A 20,260-nucleotide genomic window follows, 5' to 3' on the forward strand; every position below is an offset into this window, starting at 1 on the left:
AATGTAGTTGACATGGGTAATGTTCTAGGTTGGGATATATAATCTAGTTGACACTGGTAATGTTCAACAATATTTCCCCCCTTAGTACAGTATGGGAGTGCTTCTTTTTGCGACCCCATAAAAAGTTGAGCGTGACTACCTTATTGCCTTAGTAATAAAAGTATCCGATTTCCCGAGTCGTGTGATGCTGCGCAGTGATGTGTAAGCAGTGTTGGTGAGCAGAGTCCACAGGAGGGTTCACTGGTTTCTGCTCCAGACAGAACAGGAGTAGTTTCACACCAGACTGAGAATTGAAAGGCTTTCAGACCAGACTGGTGTTGAGTGAGAGGTTGATAAAGGAAGGGGCTGGATCTAAACCCTGGGGAAGACAACATGCCATCAGGGCGGATGATCAAGCTGGTGGTGTACGAGGTGTTACTGGTCGCTTGTCTCAGTGTTCCAATATTCGTGGTGATGGAGAGGTTTGCTTCCCTGATGCTCCATGTCAGAGGAGATCTGACTGCCTATTGGTTGGTGGTAGCAGCTTCCATAGCCTACGTTACCTCTGTATCTCTGCTGGTCTGGGTTCCACTCCGCTACCTTGTCCTCAAGCAGCGCACGGTCATCACAGACATCACGCAGTGGTGAGTACATTACATTAGACAGTGTATTAGGAAAGTATTCAGACCTCTTCCTTTGTTCCACATTTTGTTACGTTACAGCCTTATTCTAAAATGTATTAAATATGTTTTTCTCATCAATCTACACACAATACCCCATAATGACAAAGCGAAAGAAGGTTTTTAGAGATTTTTTGCAAATGTATTAAAAATAAAAAACATACCTTATTTACATAAGTATTCAGGCCCGTTGCTATGAGACTCGAAATTGAGCTCAGGTGCATCTTGATTGTCATTGAGATGTTTCCACAACTTGATTGGAGTCCACCTGTGGTAAATGCAGTTGATTGGACATGATTTGGAAAGGCACACACCTGTCTATGTAAGGTCCCACAGTTGTCAGAGCAGAAACCAAGCCATGAGGTCGAAGGAATTGTCCGTAGAGCTCCGATACAGGATTGTGTTGTGGCACAGGTTCTGGGGAAGGGTACCAAAACATTTCTGCAGCATTGAAGGTACCAACGAACACAGTGGCCTCCATCATTCTTAAATGGAATAAGTTTGGAACCACTAAGACTCTTCCTAGAGCTGGCCTCCCGGCCAAACTGAGCAATCGGGGGAGAAGGGCCTTGGTTTGGGAGGTGACCAAGAACCCGATGGTCACTCTGACAGAGCTCCAGAGTTCCTCTGTGGAGATGGGAGAACCTTCCAGAAGGACAACCATCTGTGCAGCACTCCACCAATCAGTCCTTTATGGTAGAGTTGCCAGACGGAAGCCACTCTAAAGTAAAAGGCACATGACAGCCCGCTTGGAGTTTGTCTAAAGGCACCTAAAGGACACTGACCTTGAGAAACAAGATTCTCTGGTCTGATGAAACCAAGATTGAACTCTTTGGCCTGAATGCCAAGCGTCACATCTGGAGGAAACCTGACACCATCCCTATGGTGAAGCATTGTGGTGAAAGCATCATGCTGTGGGGATGTCCTTGAGTGGCCCAGCCAGAGCCCGGACTTAAACCCGATCAAACATCTCTGGAGAGACCTGAAAATAGCTGTGCAGCGACACTCCCCATCCAAACTGACGCCCCTAATCAAATAAAATGTGATGAGTCACATGCACCGAATTTAACAGGTTTTACAATGAAATGCTTACCATATACTGGGGGGTACCGGTACAGAGTCAATGTGCGGCGGCACCGGTTAGTTGAGGTAATATGTACATGTAGGTAGAGTTATTAAAGTGACTATGCTTAGTTGATGACAACAGAGAGTAGCAGCGGTGGGGAGGGGGGGGGGGGCAATGCAAATAGTCTGGGCAGCCAATTGATGAGACGTTCAGGAGTCTTATGGCTTGGTGTTGATGACAGATTTGCACACTCTTGGCATTCTCTCAGCCAGCTTCATGAGGAATACTTTTCGAACAGTCTTGATGGAGTTCCCATATGCTGAGCACTTGTTGGCTGCTTTTCCTTCACTCTGCAGTCCAACTCATCTCAAACCATCTCAATTGAGTTGAGGTCTGGTGATTGTGGAGGCCAGGTCATCTGATGCAACACTCCATCACTTTCCGTCTCGGTAAAATAGCCCTTACACAGCCTGGAAATGTGTTTTGAGTCATTTTCCTGTTGAAGAACAAATTCTAGTCCCACTAAGCGTAAACCAGATGGGATGGCGTATCGCTGAAGAATGCTGTGGTAGTCATGCTGGTTAAGTGTGCCTTGAATTCTAAATAAATCACAGACTGTGTCACCAGCAAAGCACCATCACATCTTCTCCTCCATGCTTCACTGTGTGAACCACACATGCGGAAATCACCAGTTCACTTGGTTTCTTTGCAGCAATTCGACCATGAAGGCCTGATTTCACGCAGTGTCCTCTGAACTGTTGATGTTAATATGTGTCTGTTACTTGAACTCTGAAGCATTTTTTGGCCTGCAATTTATAACGTAATGTAATTATACATTAGACATCACATACATTATAAATGAGAACATTGCATTATACATTACATTTTACATTATACATCACATACATTGTATAGAATACATTACATTTTACATTAGACATCACATACATTATATAGTATACATTACATTTTACATTATACATCACATACATTATATAGTATACATTACACTTTGCGTGATATACATTATATGTTACATAATATAAACTAGATGTTTCGAGCCCTGAATGCTGATTATCAGACCGAATACCACGGATATGACAACACTTATTTTTACTGCTCTAATTACGTTGGTAAACAGCTTATAATAGCAATAAAGCACCTTAGGGGGTTTGTGATATATAGCCAATATACCACGGCTAAGGGCTGTGTCCAGGCACTCCGCATTGCTTCGGTCTTACAAACAGCCCTTATCCGTGGTATATTGGCCATATACCACACCTCATCGTGCCGTACTGCTTAAATAAAACGTGTAATGTATAATATGTAATGAGTAATCCATCATTGTAAATTATATTACACATATTACATTATACATCACACTTTGCATTATACATTATAATATAATTATACATGACATTACATTATACATGACATTACATATTATACATTACATTATATTAGACTATATTATACATTATATTATTTATTATACCTTACATTACATATTACTTTATACATTATATTCAACATTACTTTTTACCTTACATTACATATTACGTTATACATGACATTTATGTTATAAATCACATTGTACATTACTTTATACATCATATTATGTTATATTATACATTACATTATACATACATGACATTATATTAAACATTACATTATATTATACATTACATATCACACTATACATGACATTATGTTATACTGCACATGACATATGACATATGACATTATACGTCACACTTTTTATGATATATTACATTACGCATTACATTATACATACATTTTTTATCATAGGTACACTTCAACTGTGAGAGACGGAATCTAAAACAAAAATCCAGAAAATCACATTGTATGATTTTTAAGTAATTAATTTGCATTTTATTGCATGACATAAGTATTTGATACATCAGAAAAGCAGAACTTAATATTTGGTACAGAAACCTTTGTTTGCAATTACAGAGATCATACGTTTCCTGTAGTTCTTGACCAGGTTTGCACACACACTGGATTTTTGTTTTAGATTCCGCCTCTCACAGTTGAAGTGTACGTATGATAAAAATGACAGACCTCTACATGCTTTGTAAGTAGGAAAACCTGCAAAATCGGCAGTGTTTCAAATACTTGTTCTCCCCACTGTACATATCATGTTATACATTACATTATACATATATTATACATATCATATTATACATTATATTATACATATCATATTATACATTATATTATACATTACATTATACATATCATATTTTACATTACATTATGCATATCATATTACATTATACATATCATATTATACGTTATACATATCATATTATACATTATATTATACATTACATTATGCATATCATATTTTACATTACATTATGCATATCATATTTTACATTACATTATGCATATCATATTACATATTACATTATACATTACATTATACCTTACATTATACATATAATACATTACATATGATATTATACCTTACATTATACAGTACACATTACATTATACATTACATTACCTTACATTACACATTATACATCACACTTTGAATTATACATTATACATGACATTACATTATACATTACATATGCAACATTATACATTACATTATATCAAATATTATATTATATATTACCTTCAATAATACATTACATTATAACTTACTATACATTACATTACACGTTACATCATACATAGTATATATTACATATCATATTATACATTACATTATACATAGTATATATTACATATCATATTATACATTACATTATACATAGTATATATTACATATCATATTATACATTACATTATACATAGTATATATTACATATCATATTATACATTACATTATACATAGTATATATTACATATCATATTATACATTACATTATACATAGTATATATTACATATCATATTATACATTACATTATACATAGTATATATTACATATCATATTATACATTACATTACACATCACCCTTTGCATTATACATTACATATTACGTATTACATTATATTTTACATCATATTATACATTATATTTTACATCATATTATACATTACGTTGTACATTATGCATTACATTACAGTACACCTTACATTATACATTACATTACATTATACTTTACATTACAGTATACCTTACATTATATATATTATATTATACATTACATTACACAACACTATATTATACATTATATTATATATTACCTTTTATATTACATTACATTATACCTTACCATACATTTCATTACACATTACATTATACATATAATATATTACATATCATATTATACATTACATTGTACAGTACACATTACATTATACATATAATATATTACATTACATTGTACACATTACAGTACACATTACATTATACATTACACGACATGACAATACATTACATTATATTATACATTACATATTACTTTATACATTATATTATTCATTGTACATACAATTTTACATTATACATTACATTGTACAGTACACATTACATTATACATTACATTATACATTACATTATACATTACATACATTACATTACATTATACATTACATTACATTATACATTACATTACATTATATTATACATTACATTACACAACACTATATTATACACTATATTATATATTACCTTTTATATTACATTACATTATACCTTACCATACATTTCATTACACATTACATTATACATATAATATATTACATATCATATTATACATTACATTGTACAGTACACATTACATTATACATTACATTATACATTACATTATACATTACATTATACATTACATTACATTATACATTACATTACATTAAATTACATTATACATTGCATTATACATTACATTACATTATACATTACATTATACATTTTACATTACATTATACATTACATTATACATTACATTATACATTACATTACATTATACATTACATTATACATTACATTATACATTACATTACATTATACATTACATTATACATTACATTACATTATAAATGACATTATACATTACATTATACATTACATTACATTATACATTACATTACATTATACATTACATTATACATTACATTATACATTACATTATACATTACATTACATTATACATTACATTACATTAAATTACATTATACATTGCATTATACATTACATTACATTATACATTACATTATACATTTTACATTACATTATACATTACATTATACATTACATTATACATTACATTACATTATACATTACATTATACATTACATACATTACATTATACATTACATTACATTATAAATGACATTATACATGACATTATACCTTACATTATACCTTACATTATACATTACATTATACATCATACATTACATTACATTACATTACATTGTACATTACATTGCATTATACATTACATTATACATTACACATTATACATTACACATTATACATTACACATTATACATTACATTACATTATACATTACACATTATACATTATACATTACACATTATACATTACACATTATACATTACACATTATACATTACACATTATACATTACATTATACATTATACATTACATTACATTATACATTACATTACATTATACATTACATTATACATTACATTATACATTACATTACATTATACATTACATTATACATTACATTACATTATACATTACATTATACATTACATTACATTATACATTACATTTACATTTTACATTACATTACATTATACATTACATTATACATTACATTACATTATACATTACATTATACATTACATTATACATTACATTACATTATACATTACATTATACATTACATTATAAATGACATTATACATTACATTATACATTACATTACATTATACATTACATTACATTATACATTACATTATACATTACATTATACATTACATTACATTATACATTACATTATACATTACATTACATTATAAACATTATACATTACATTATACATTACATTACATTATACATTACATTACATTATACATTACACATTATACATTATACATTATACATTACACATTATACATTACATTACATTAAATTACATTATACATTACACATTATACATTACATTACATTATACATTACACATTATACATTACATTACATTACATTATACATTACATTATACATTTTACATTACATTACATTATACATTACATTATACATTACATTACATTATACATTACATTATACATTACATTACATTATACATTACATTACATTATACATTACATTATACATTACATTACATTATAAATGACATTATACCTTACATTATACATTACATTATACATTACATTACATCATACATTACATTACATTGTACATTACATTGCATTACATTATAAATGACATTATACATGACATTATACCTTACATTATACATTACATTATACATTACATTTACATACATTACATTCATTACATTACATTACATTGTACATTACATTGCATTATACATTACATTATACATTACACATTATACATTACACATTATACATTACATTACATTATACATTACACATTACACATTATACATTACACATTATACATTACACATTATACATTACACATTATACATTACATTACATTACACATTATACATTACACATTATACATTACATTATACATTACATTACATTATACATTACATTATACATTACATTACGTTATACATTACATTATACAGTACACATTACATTATACATGACATTACGTTATACATCACACTTTTCATTATACATTACGCATTATATTATACATGATTCAATATACATAACATATTTTACGTCATACTTTACATTATTCATTATACATGACTTTATATATTACATTTTCCTGTGTAGCTCAGTTGGTAGTGCGTGGCACTTGCAACACCAGGGTTGGAGGATGTCATTGACTAACATGCTGTTTTTCAGGAGACCAACAACATTGGCCTATGTGATTCTGTGCACGTTACCATGCTTCTCTATTCTGATCGCCGGTTCCAAGGTAAAACATCATTTTTTAAAAATTATATAAATGTGAGTGCATGTGTCACTTGACTTTATGACTCTCTCGTGAGTGGAGTATGTGTGCACAGTGACCAAACACACACACACACACACACACACACACACACACACACACACACACACACACACACACACACACACACACACACACACACACAGGTACTGGATGTGACGGGGAGTCAGGTGCTCACTAACAATCCTAAATACAACAGGTAGACTATTAACCTGATCCACGGTGGAATGAAGTAGGAACTGAAACAAAAGGTTACGTCATGTCATTACAGTCTCACCCTAACAGTCTCACCCTAACAGTCTCACCCTAACAGTCTCACCCTAACAGTCTCACCCTGACAGTCTCACCCTGACAGTCTCACCCTGACAGCCTCACCCTGACAGCCTCACCCTGACAGCCTCACCCTGACAGCCTCACCCTGACAGCCTCACCCTGACAGCCTCACCCTGACAGCCTCACCCTGACAGCCTCACCCTGACAGCCTCACCCTGACAGCCTCACCCTGACAGCCTCACCCTGACAGCCTCACCCTGACAGTCTCACCCTGACAGTCTCACCCTGACAGTCTCACCCTGACAGCCTCACCCTAACCGCCTCACCCTAACCGCCTCACCCTAACCTTAACCCTAATAACCAACACTTGGTCACAACATATACCAGCTACATTCCTTTTTCATAGTATCTCCTTCGCTGATGTTCAGGACATTCAATGAGATCTTACTGCCAAAATCTTATAACGAAGATTTTAGATTTTTCTATCTCAATGAAGACGTTTTCCTGACGGTGTCTCAATGAAGACGTTTTCCTGACGGTGTCTCTATGAAGACGTTTTCCTGACAGTGTCTCAATGAAGACGTTTTCCTGACGGTGTCTCTATGAAGACGTTTTCCTGACGGTGTCTCTATGAAGACGTTTTCCTGACGGTGTCTCAAATTTTCCAATGATGACCTTAACCCCTAGCCCTAAACTTAACCCCTGACATCTAACCTTAACCCCTAGCCCTAAACCCTAACTCAATCTCGCTCTACGTCGGTCCATTCAGGTGCAGGTGGATAAGGGACCCCAGTACAGACAGGACCACTTCTCTGAGCTGCCCGTCTCTCTTGTGCTCTTCTCTCTCATCTGTGTGGATATCATCGAGAGGATCCGGCCGTGCTGCCTCACTGGGCAAGGTACTGTTGTTACTGCCTCACTGGGCAAGGTACCATTGTTACTGCCTCACTGGGCAAGGTACCGTTGTTACTGCCTCACTGGGCGAGGTACCGTTGTTACTCCCTCACTGGGCAAGGTACCGTTGTTACTGCCTCACTGGGCAAGGTACTGTTGTTACTGCCTCACTGGGCAAGGTACCGTTGTTACTGCCTCACTGGGCAAGGTACCGTTGTTACTGCCTCACTGGGCAAGGTACCGTTGTTACTGCCTCACTGGGCAAGGTACCGTTGTTACTCCCTCACTGGGCAAGGTACCGTTGTTACTGCCTCACTGGGCAAGGTACCGTTGTTACTGCCTCACTGGGCAAGGTACCGTTGTTACTGCCTCACTGGGCAAGGTACCGTTGTTACTGCCTCACTGGGCAAGGTACCGTTGTTACTGCCTCACTTACTTCAGATGGTAGTGATAAATCTGATACTAGTAATGTATTTATGCTACTGATGCTACTAGTAAAGTATATCTGCTACAAGTGCTACTACTAATGTATATCTGCTACTAGTAATGTATATCTGCTACTAGTAATGTATATCTGCTACTAGTAATGTATATCTGCTACTGATGCTACTAGTAATGTATATCTGCTACTAGTAATGTATATCTGCTACTGGTAATGTATATCTGCTACTAGTAATGTATATCTGCTACTAGTAATGTATATCTGCTACTAGTAATGTATATCTGCTACTAGTAATGTATATCTGCTACTAGTAATGTATATCTGCTACTGATGCTACTAGTAATGTATATCTGCTACTAGTAATGTTATCTGCTACTGGTAATGCGTATCTGCTACTAGAATTGGTGCATCTGCTACCTAGTAATGTACATCTGCTACTGGTAACAACCATCTGTTACAATAGTGCATCTAAATCTTTTAAGGGGAGGGGGGGGCGGCTACTAGTAAGTGTATTACTACTAGTAATGTATATCTGCTACTGGTAATGTACCTCTGCTACTAGTAGTGTATATCTGCTACTAGTAATGTATATCTGCTACTGATGCTACTAGTAATGTATATCTGCTACTAGTAATGTATATCTGCTACTGGTAATGTATATCTGCTACTGGTAATGTATATCTGCTACTGGTAATGTATATCTGCTACTGGTAATGTATATCTGCTACTAGTAATGAATATCTGCTACTAGTAATGTATATCTGCTACTGGTAATGTATATCTGCTACTGGTAATGTATATCTGCCACGTGCTGTATATCTGCTACTAGTAATGTATATCTGCTACTGGTAATGTATATCTGCTACTAGTAATGTATATCTGCTACTAGTAATGTATATCTGCTACTAGTAATGTATATCTGCTACTAGTAATGTATATCTGCTACTAGTAATGTATATCTGCTACTGATGCTACTAGTAATGTATATCTGCTACTAGTACTACTAGTAATGTATATCTGCCACAAGTGCTGTACATCTGCTACTGGTAATGTATATCAAATCAAATCAAATCAAATCAAATTTTATTAGTCACATACACATGGTTAGCAGATGTTAATGCGAGTGCTAGCTGATAATGCTATGTGCTTCTAGTTCCGACAATGCAGTAATCAGCCAACAAGTAATCTATACCTAACAATTCCAGCAACGTACTACCTGATACACACACACAAGTGTATAGCGGATACAGAATATGCTACATAAAGATATATGAATGAGTGGTGGTACTAGAACGGCATGGCAAGATGCAGTAGATGGTATAGAGTACGGTATATACATATGAGATGAGTACTGTAGGGTATGTAAACATAAAGTGGCATAGTTTAAAGCTGGCTAGTGGTACATGTATATACATACGACTGGCAAGATGCAGTAGATGCTACTAGAGTACATGTATATACATACTGAGATGGGTAATGTAGGGTCTGCTACTAGTACATGTATATCTGCTACCGGCATTGTTTATAGTGGCTACCGGTACATGTTATATATGCTACCGGTAATGTATATATGCTACTGGTAATGTATATCTGCTACCGGTAATGTATATATGCTACCGGTAATGTATATATGCTACCGGTAATGTATATCTGCTACCGGTAATGTATATATGCTACTGGTAATGTATATCTGCTACTGGTAATGTATATCTGCTACCGGTAATGTATATATGCTACTGGTAATGTATATATGCTACTGGTAATGTATATCTGCTACCGGTAATGTATATCTGCTACCGGTAATGTATATCTGCTACCGGTAATGTATATCTGCTACTAGTAATGTATATATGCTACTGGTAATGTATATCTGCTACCGGTAATGTATATATGCTACCGGTAATGTATATATGCTACTGGTAATGTATATCTGCTACCGGTAATGTATATATGCTACCGGTAATGTATATCTGCTACTGGTAATGTATATCTGCTACCGGTAATGTATATATGCTACTGGTAATGTATATCTGCTACTGGGTAATGCTCATATCCAGATGGGTTACCGGTAATGTGCAGTATAGTTGCTACTGCGTCAACTGTATATCTGCTGGCTCGGTAATGCATATCTGGTAGTCGGTCAAGGTATATCTGCTACTGGTGAATGTGATATGGTGCTTGACTGGTCTCTCAATGTACTATCATGCTGACTGGTAATGTATATCTGCTACGGGGCGGTAATCGTATAGCTCTGCTACCTTGGTAATGTATGATATGCCCTACTGGTAGCATGTGGGATATATGCTGACTGGGATAAGGATTGATTGAATCTGCTACCGGTAATGTATATCTGCTAGCTGGTCAATGTATACTCTGCGGACGCGGCTGGGAATGCCGTATGGATCTGCTAGCCTTGCGAGGGTTAATACGTATATATGTTTTACTCACCTCGGCTGCAATGTAGTATATGCTACGCAGGTAATGGTAGGTAGTCGTGCTCACTGGTAATGTATATATGCTCAACGCGGGTAAAAATGTATATATAGCCTATCTGGGAGTAATATCTGTATATCTGCTACTAGTGATGTATATTTGCTACTAGTAATAATAGTAATGTATATCTGCTACTGGTAATGTATATCTGCTACCGGTAATGTATATCTGCTACCGGTAATGTATATCTGCTACCGGTAATGTATATATGCTACTGGTAATGTATATATGCTACTGGTAATGTATAGCTGGTAATGTATATCTGCTTCAAGTGATATATATATATATATATATGCTACCAGTGATGTACAGTGGGGAGAACAAGTATTTGAAACACTGCCAATTTTGCAGGTTTTCCTACTTACAAAGCATGTAGAGGTCTGTAATTTTTATCATAGGTACACTTCAACTGTGAGAGATGGAATCAGAATCAGAAATACAGTGTAGACATTGTTAATGTTGTAAATGACTATCGTAGCTGGAAACGGCTGATCTTCACTGTTGACGTTGACACTGGTGTTTTGCGGGTACTATTTAATGAAGCTGCCAGTTGAGGACTTGTGAGGTGTAGACTGACTAGTTTCAGAAGAAAGTGCTTTGTTCCTGGATATTTTGAGCCTGTAATCGAACCCACAAATGCTGATGCTCCAGACACTCAACTAGTCTAAAGAAGGCCAGTTTTTTTATTGCTTCTTTAATCAGAAGAACAGTTTTCATCTGTGCTAACATAATTGCAAAATGGTTTTCTAATGATCAAGTATCCTTTTAAAATGATCAACTTGTATTAGTTAACACAACGTGCAATTGGAACACAGGAGTGATGGTTGCTGATAATGGGCCTCTGTAGATATTCCATTCAAAATCAGCCGTTACCAGCTACAATAGTCATTTACAACATTAACAGTGTTTACACTGAATTTCTGATCAATTTGATATTTCAATGGACAAAAAATGTGCTTTTCTTTCAAAAACAAGGACATTTCTAAGTGACCCCAAACTTTTGAAAGGTAGTGTATATATTGTAGTGTGTATTTTCAGTTTTCCTCTCCCCACTCATACCACTCCCAGACAGTCCTAGAAAAATTCAAGCTTGAGAAATTGCTCATTGCTAAGAACTATTTTTGACCATTTTGATTGAAAACAATCACTGTAAGATACTTAATTCTTACCCAGATGTTTTTATTTCACCTTTATTTAACCAGGTAGGCCAGTTGAGAACAAGTTCTCATTTACAACTGCAACTTGGCCAAGATAAAGCAAAGCAATGCGACACAAACAACAACACATAGTTACACATGGAATAAACAAACGTACAGTCAATAACACAACAGAAAAAAAATCTATAAACAGTGTGTGCAAATGAGGTAAGGCAATAAGTAGGCCGTAGTGGCGAAGTAATTAGAATTTAGCAATTAAACACTGGAGTGATAGATGTGCAAGTAGAGATACTGTGGTGAAAAGGAGCAAACATAAATAAATAACAATATGGCATGAGGTAGTTGGATGGGCTATTTACAGATGGGCTATGTACAGGTGCAATGATCTGTGAGCTGCTCTGACAGCTGATGCTGAAAGTTAGTGAGGGAGATATGAGTCCCCAGCTTCAGTGATTTTTGCAATTCGTGCCTGTCATTGGCAGCAGAGCCATGGAAGGAAAGGCGGCCAAAGGAGGAATAGGCTTTGGCGGTGACCAGTGTAATATACCTGCTGAAGCGCGTGATTCGGGTGATTGCTGCTATGGTGACCAGTGAGCTGAGATAAGGTGGGGCTTTACCTAGCAAAGACTTATAGATGACTTGGAGCCAGTGGGTTCGGCGATGAATATACGAAGCGAGGGCCAGCCAACGAGAGCATACAGGTCACAGTGGTGGGTAATATATGGGACTTTGGTGACAAAACGGATGGCACTGTGGTAGACTGCATCCAATTTGCTGAGTAGAGTGTTGGAGGCTATTTTGTAAATGACATCACTTAAGTCAATGATCGGTAGGATAGTCAGTTTTACGAGGGTATGTTTGGCAGCATGAGTGAAGGATGCTTTGTTGTGAAATAGGAAGCCGGTTCTAGATTTAATTTTGGATTGGAGATGCTTAATGTGAGTCTGGAAGGAGAGTTTACAGTCTAACCAGACATCTAGGTATTTGTCATTGTCCACATATTCTAAGTCAGAGCCGTCCAGAGTAGTGATGCTGGACGGGCGGGCAGGTGCGGGCAGCGATCGGTTGAAGAGCGTGCATTTAGTTTTACTAGCATTTAAGAGCAGTTGTAGGCCACGGAAGGAGAGTTGTATGGCATTGAAGGTTGTCCGGAGGTTAGCTAACACAGTATCCAAAGAAGGGCCAGAATTATACAGAATCAAATATTATTTGATAGAGATAAAAAGACAGCTGCATTGGACCTTTTAGAAATGATTAAATCCAAATGGAAACTGTAGTAATGATGATGGACCTACATTCATATTGTTTCTTGACTGGGTCCAGCTCGCTGAAAAAGCTAAACAGTCAGAGAGCATCAAAAATTCCCAAAACAATGGATTCAGATGATTTTTTCCACGTTTTGTCAGCAAGGAAATATAACACATTTTCAATGTGGCCCTCCGGACCTCGTTGAAGACCGAATGCGGTCCCTGGGGCAGTATGAGTTTGACACCCCTGATGTAGACAACATTGCCATAGTCTGTAACTGGTAAGATTTTCGACTGAATGATCTGTTTTCTGCTATTTGATGAAAGGCATGACCTATTTCTATAAAATAAGTCAATTTTTATTCTTCTAAGCAGGGACACGATCAATGTGGGCACCACTGATACTACTATATAATGATCTCCTGTTGTCTCCTCCAGCAGACCGTATGGAAATGGATCTGGACATGCCGGGTCCTGTTCTGACCCACCTGGAGCAGGTGAACAGCGTGTCGGGTCAACTGTACTATGAGAGGGGTCAGAACGGGGTGTTGGGGAACGGCTCGGCTACAGGGAGGTGGAGGGACCAGGAAGCAGTCGGCTCACGACCAACCAGCGCAGCCTACCTGTACTCCTCGTCACACTCCCACTCTGGCCCGCTCCGTGTCCTGTGGTCCCAGGATATGAGGTCAGAGGTGTTTGTTCACAGCTTCCTGTTCTGGATGGATGTGGTGGAGCTGGTGCGCGTGGCGGGGATTCCAGATGTGTTTTACTCTGGCTGGGTGTTTGCTGTCTACATCCTGGCATTTCTGTCCTGTCTCCGTCTGGCAGTGACGCCTCACAGCGCTCTACTGCCATCAGCTGGCTTTTTCCTGCAGGACCTGCCTTTCCTGCTGCTGCGCCTCGCTCTGATCTCTGTCCACGGCTACATCACACCGCTGCTTTACCCAATGAAGAACCTGTTGGTCTGCCTGACATTCACCTACTTCAACTTCCTGACCAAGCTCCGCCTCTTCCGCAGAGAGAGCATGTTCTAGTCTTGCCCACCAGCCAGCTCTCTCTATCGAGACGTCTGGTTTCACAACGCCTCAGAACTGGACTTGACGGGGAGTCTATGGCAGGAGCAGTGAAAACAGGAGTGGTGTAAAGTACTTTTTGGGTATCTGTACTTATATTTACTATTTATATTTTTGACAACTTTTACTCCACTACATTCCTAAAGAAAATAATGTACTTTTTACTCCTTTCATTTTCCCTGTCACCCAAAAGTACACATCACATTTTGATTGCTTAGCTGCACAGGATAATTGTCTAATTCACACACTTATCAAGATAACATCCCTGGTCATCCCTACTGCCTCTGATCTGGCAGACTCACTAAACACAAATGCTTCATTTGCAAATTATATCTGAGTGTTGAACTGTGCACCTGGCTATCTGTAAATTTAAAAAACAAGAAAATCGTGTTGTCTGGTTTGCTTAATATAAGGAATTTTCTATTATTTATACTTTTACTTTTGATACTTAAGTACATTTAAAACCAAATACTTTTAGACTTTTACTCAAGTAATATTTTATTGGTTGACTTTCACTTTTTTACTTGAGTCATTTTCTATTAATTTTACTTTTGCTCAAGGATAAATTAGGTACTTTTTCCACCACTGGTAAACAGTCCGTTTTAACTGGCTGATCGCTCAGTCCATCACCATCTAGCAGAACCCTTAGAACCTCCCCCCTACATTGTAAAGTTCAATGTGCCAAGCAGAGCAAGTGATTTAGGAAAATCTGAAAGTATGCATCTTAGAATTTTTTTCACATATAAACTGTATATGCCCAGACACAGAATCAGTTGAGCTTCCCAAAAATAATATGTGATCGAACACTTTGCCATTTCTCAAATTCCCATAATACAGCTGTAGCCGGCTCGCTCCCTCTCACGCCTCGATTTTAACTACACCCCTTTCAAGTCTTTGTAGCACAGTGTTACCAGGCTCTATATGTCAGCAAATGGAGCCTGGGGACAAGGTTAAGTTCTAAAGAGATGACATCATCAGGATTCACTGAGTTGTTATTGGTTTTTATACCATAGAGGAAGAGGAAGACATTAGGGCTAGCCCATGTCCCCTAGGGCTAGGGAGTGAACATTATTTATAATAACGGTTACATGGGGAAAATTGGACCTCTCTGAAATGAAAATGGATGCCCTGCCTGAACCATCCCCTATACCCCAAAATAATAATTAAAATGAAATGGAAAGCAGAGAACATGTCTACAATTTATCCTCACTTGTTGGACAGACCAAAACCTTAGGATATGTCATTTAAAAAACGGTTCTTTGTCCTGTAAGCATTACATGGGGTTGTAAGCAGTTCATGGGGTTGCAGGCCAGGAGTTTGTGGGTTTGCAGACCACCGTAGACAAGAGTAGGGGTGGAAAGATTTCATTTATAGTAGAAGCTATCAGATTAATCTATCGTATTTGCAGCACCGAGAAAGAATTACGTTTCATTAACATTCCATGCAATTCTATGTAATTTAACATATTAGCATAATCTTTTTGTAATGCCACAAATTACTGAAATTACAGACTGAGAATGGACAGAGATAGGCCTATGTGTTCATCTTAACATATTTCTCCAATGCCAAAGTGTGCCTTGTTTGCAACAAAATGATCCTCAGTTGAAAATAGTTCAATCTGAGACGTCATTAGGAATCTGAGCATGGTACTCTGGCATCCACCTCTGGCCTGCTCGCCTCCCTACCTCTGAGGAAGTACAGTTCCCGCTCAGCCCAGTCAAAACTGTTCGCTGCTCTGGCACCCCAATGGTGGAACAAACTCCCTCACGACGCCAGGTCAGCGGAGTCAATCACCACCTTCCGGAGACACCTGAAACCCCACCTCTTTAAGGAATACCTAGGATAGGATAAAGTAATCCTTCTAAACCCCCCCCCCCCCTTAAAAGAGTTAGATGCACTATTGTAAAGTGGTTGTTCCACTGGATATCATAAGGTGAATGCACCAATTTGTAAGTCGCTCTGGATAAGAGCGTCTGCTAAATGACTTAAATGTAATGTAAATGTAAAATGTACTGTCAAAAGCTAAGCCTACCTTTCCACCCCAGACAGAGTAGACCTACCTTTCCACCCCAGACAGAGTTGAGCCTACCTTTCCTCCCTAGACAGAGTAGAGCCTACCTTTCCTCCCTAGACAGAGTAGAGCCTACCTTTCCTCCCTAGACAGAGTAGAGCCTACCTTTCCGCCCCAGACAGAGTAGACCTACCTTTCCGCCCCAGACAGAGTAGACCTACCTTTCCGCCCCAGACAGAGTAGTCCTACCTTTCCGCCCCAGACAGAGTAGTCCTACCTTTCCGCCCCTGACAGAGTAGGCCTACTGACACAGACAATGTAAGCTTTAACTGCTGGCTACTTTTCTTCCGTGGCTTAACCTAATGAGAGAAGGTAATAAGTGTTTCCCTAAAAATGGTCTGGGTTAAACATCTTCTATTGTACAGATAGTGACTAGCTTAATCAATTGATAGTGACAGAATTAGATTACTTCCAAAGCAAAATCAACCTCTGAATGTCAAAGAAATGAAACAATGATATCCCCATAATGTATCACAGACACGTCTTTCCCAGGTATTTTACAGCTTGTTTCTTGTATAAGGTATTCCATACCCCCTAGGGTTAGCCCATATAACTACAAACTACAATACAATGTACAGTGTGTCGTGAGCCATCACTTTTGAGTTAAATGTAAGTTCAGTATTTATTCCTACTCGTACGCCATGTTTGTTCATGTAACATGACTGGACTTCAAGGATGTTAACATTTTTCCAAAAGACTTTGTGGGTCAATCACACCAGGTGATCGCTCGTTAAAGCAATAATATGCGCTAAGATTACCCGCCCAGCTGATCTCAATTTCAACCACAATTGGCCACTATATTACCGCTCCCTAAAGCTGATGTCCATGTTAAAACAACCACATCAACAGAAATCCACTTATTCAAGCTGAACGATGATGGCCAGAGCTTACCCATGGTGTTGTACAATGATTTACATCAACAGAAATCCACTTATTCAAGCTGAACGATGATGGCCAGAGCTTACCCATGGTGTTGTACAATGATTTACATCAACAGAAATCCACTTATTCAAGCTGAACGATGATGGCCAGAGCTTACCCATGGTGTTGTACAATGATTTACATCAACAGTCATCATTTTTGTCAAAGTATGATATACGCTTCCATTCAAAAGTTTGGGGTCACTTAGAAATGTCCTTGTTCTTGAAAGGAAGCACATTTGTTGTCAATTTAAATAACATCAAATTAATCAGAAATACAGCGTAGACATTGTTAATGTTGTAAATGACTATAGTAGACTATTGTAGCTGGAAACTGCAGATTGTTTTAATGGAATATCTACATAGGTGTACAGAGGCCCATTATCAGCAACCATCACTCCTGTGTTCCAATTGCACGTTGTGTTAGCTAATCCAAGTTGATCATTTTAAAAGGCTAATTGATCATTAGAAAAGCCTTTTGCAATTATGTTAGCACAGATGAAAACTGTTGTCCTGATTTTAAAGAAGCAATACAACTGTCTGCCTTTAGACTAGTTGAGTATCTAGCATCAGCATTTGTGGGTTCGATTACAGGCTCAAAATGGCCAGAAACAAAGGACTTTCTTCTGAAACGCGTCAGTCTATTCTTGTTCTGAGCAAGAGGACAAGTACATTAGTGTCTAGTTTGAGAAACAGATACCTCACAAGTCCTCAACTGGCAGCTTCATTAAATAGTACCCACAAAACACCAGTTTCAACGTCAACAGTAAGGAGGCGACTCCGGGATGCTGGCCTTCTAGGCAGAGTTACAAAGAAAAAGCCATATCTCAGACTGGCCAATAAAAAGAAAAGATTAAGATGGGCAAAAGAACACAGACACTGGACAGAGGAACTCTGCCTAGAAGGCCAGTATCCCGGCATCGCCTCTTCACTGTTGACGTTGAGACTGGTGTCAAGGAACTCGTTAATCTGTGTTGTTGTGCTGTTACATTTGTATTGGTGTTTCATGTCCGATGCGCTCAGGGTGTTGTTACAAGTCATTTGCGAGTGCATCATGTACAAAGTCATTTCACTTCCCCTGTGAGAACCATGAGCACAGCTGACTTGGCTTTGCTGTACCGCAGCCGAAGCCTGGCAGCAGCCTACCTACCAAAGGTTGCACAGTGTCCATTACAATGTAGAAAACGCATCTCTATCCCAAACCTTTCAGTAGTTATCTATATTACCCGAGTTTTGTCTTATTCCATTTATTTATATGAAAATGCTAAAACTTTAGATAACAATAGATGGCGAAGTCAAAGATACTGGTTTCCATTTGTTGCAAAGTTTTCCCTAAATGCTTATGACAGATCCAGAACCAGCCAGAGCCAGCTGGCTAATCTTTTGAATACAGTAAAAAACAAACAGCAACAACAACACATTAGCTAGCCAGCTGCACTGACAGCTGTCAGTGCCTTATTTGTTGATGTTTATACACGTGACGATGTTCCTTCCCCAATTCGTGAATAAGTAGCCTCCATTATTCTTTGGAGGTGGAACCTAAAATAGAGTTTCCGCTCTAGAACAGGAATTAAGTCGAAATAGGGACGGCATTGCCCTCTGGTGGGGTCCTTTACCCCAGTAGTAAGCATTTCACTGTTAGTCTATAACTGTTCTTGACAAAGCATGTGACAAAATAATCGAATTTTATCCTGGTTTTTCAAGACTATTTAGCCCTCTGGTAGGTATTTGCAGTGTGATTTAAAACTCATATCTGAGTAGACTAAGCACAGATCTAACTATTTTGACAATCAGTCTGTACAACTGAAATTACTCATTTTATGAATGTAAAGCTTGTTGGTCTACTTTTCATTTCCAATTTATATAACATGAATAAAAGCTTGTCTTA

The 20,260-nt window shown here is 37.2% G+C and overlaps 1 protein-coding gene across 1 annotated transcript; it reads left to right on the forward strand.

Moving 5' to 3' along the window:
- Positions 1 to 30: 30 nt before the first annotated feature.
- On the forward strand, positions 31 to 17,263 carry tmem236 (transmembrane protein 236). The gene is made up of 4 exons (XM_071360628.1): positions 31 to 623; positions 7,694 to 7,766; positions 8,845 to 8,974; positions 14,747 to 17,263. The coding sequence occupies exons 1-4, from the start codon at positions 373 to 375 to the stop codon at positions 15,340 to 15,342; spliced, it is 1,050 nt and encodes a 349-aa protein (XP_071216729.1). The 5' UTR covers positions 31 to 372; the 3' UTR covers positions 15,343 to 17,263.
- Positions 17,264 to 20,260: the final 2,997 nt, after the last annotated feature.

Source organism: Salvelinus alpinus, chromosome 23 (genome assembly GCF_045679555.1).
Source record: "Salvelinus alpinus chromosome 23, SLU_Salpinus.1, whole genome shotgun sequence".
NCBI lineage: Eukaryota > Metazoa > Chordata > Actinopteri > Salmoniformes > Salmonidae > Salvelinus > Salvelinus alpinus.

What these genes read in the sequence shown, in the direction of transcription:
- tmem236 (XM_071360628.1), top strand. Translation starts at nt 373, where the DNA reads ATGCCATCAGGGCGGATGATCAAGCTGGTGGTGTACGAGGTGTTACTG. An exon ending in TTCTGATCGCCGGTTCCAAG is followed by an intron (nt 7,767 to 8,844) that starts GTAAAACATCAT and finishes CGGTCCATTCAG; the next exon opens with GTGCAGGTGGATAAGGGACC. An exon ending in GTGCTGCCTCACTGGGCAAG is followed by an intron (nt 8,975 to 14,746) that starts GTACTGTTGTTA and finishes TGTCTCCTCCAG; the next exon opens with CAGACCGTATGGAAATGGAT.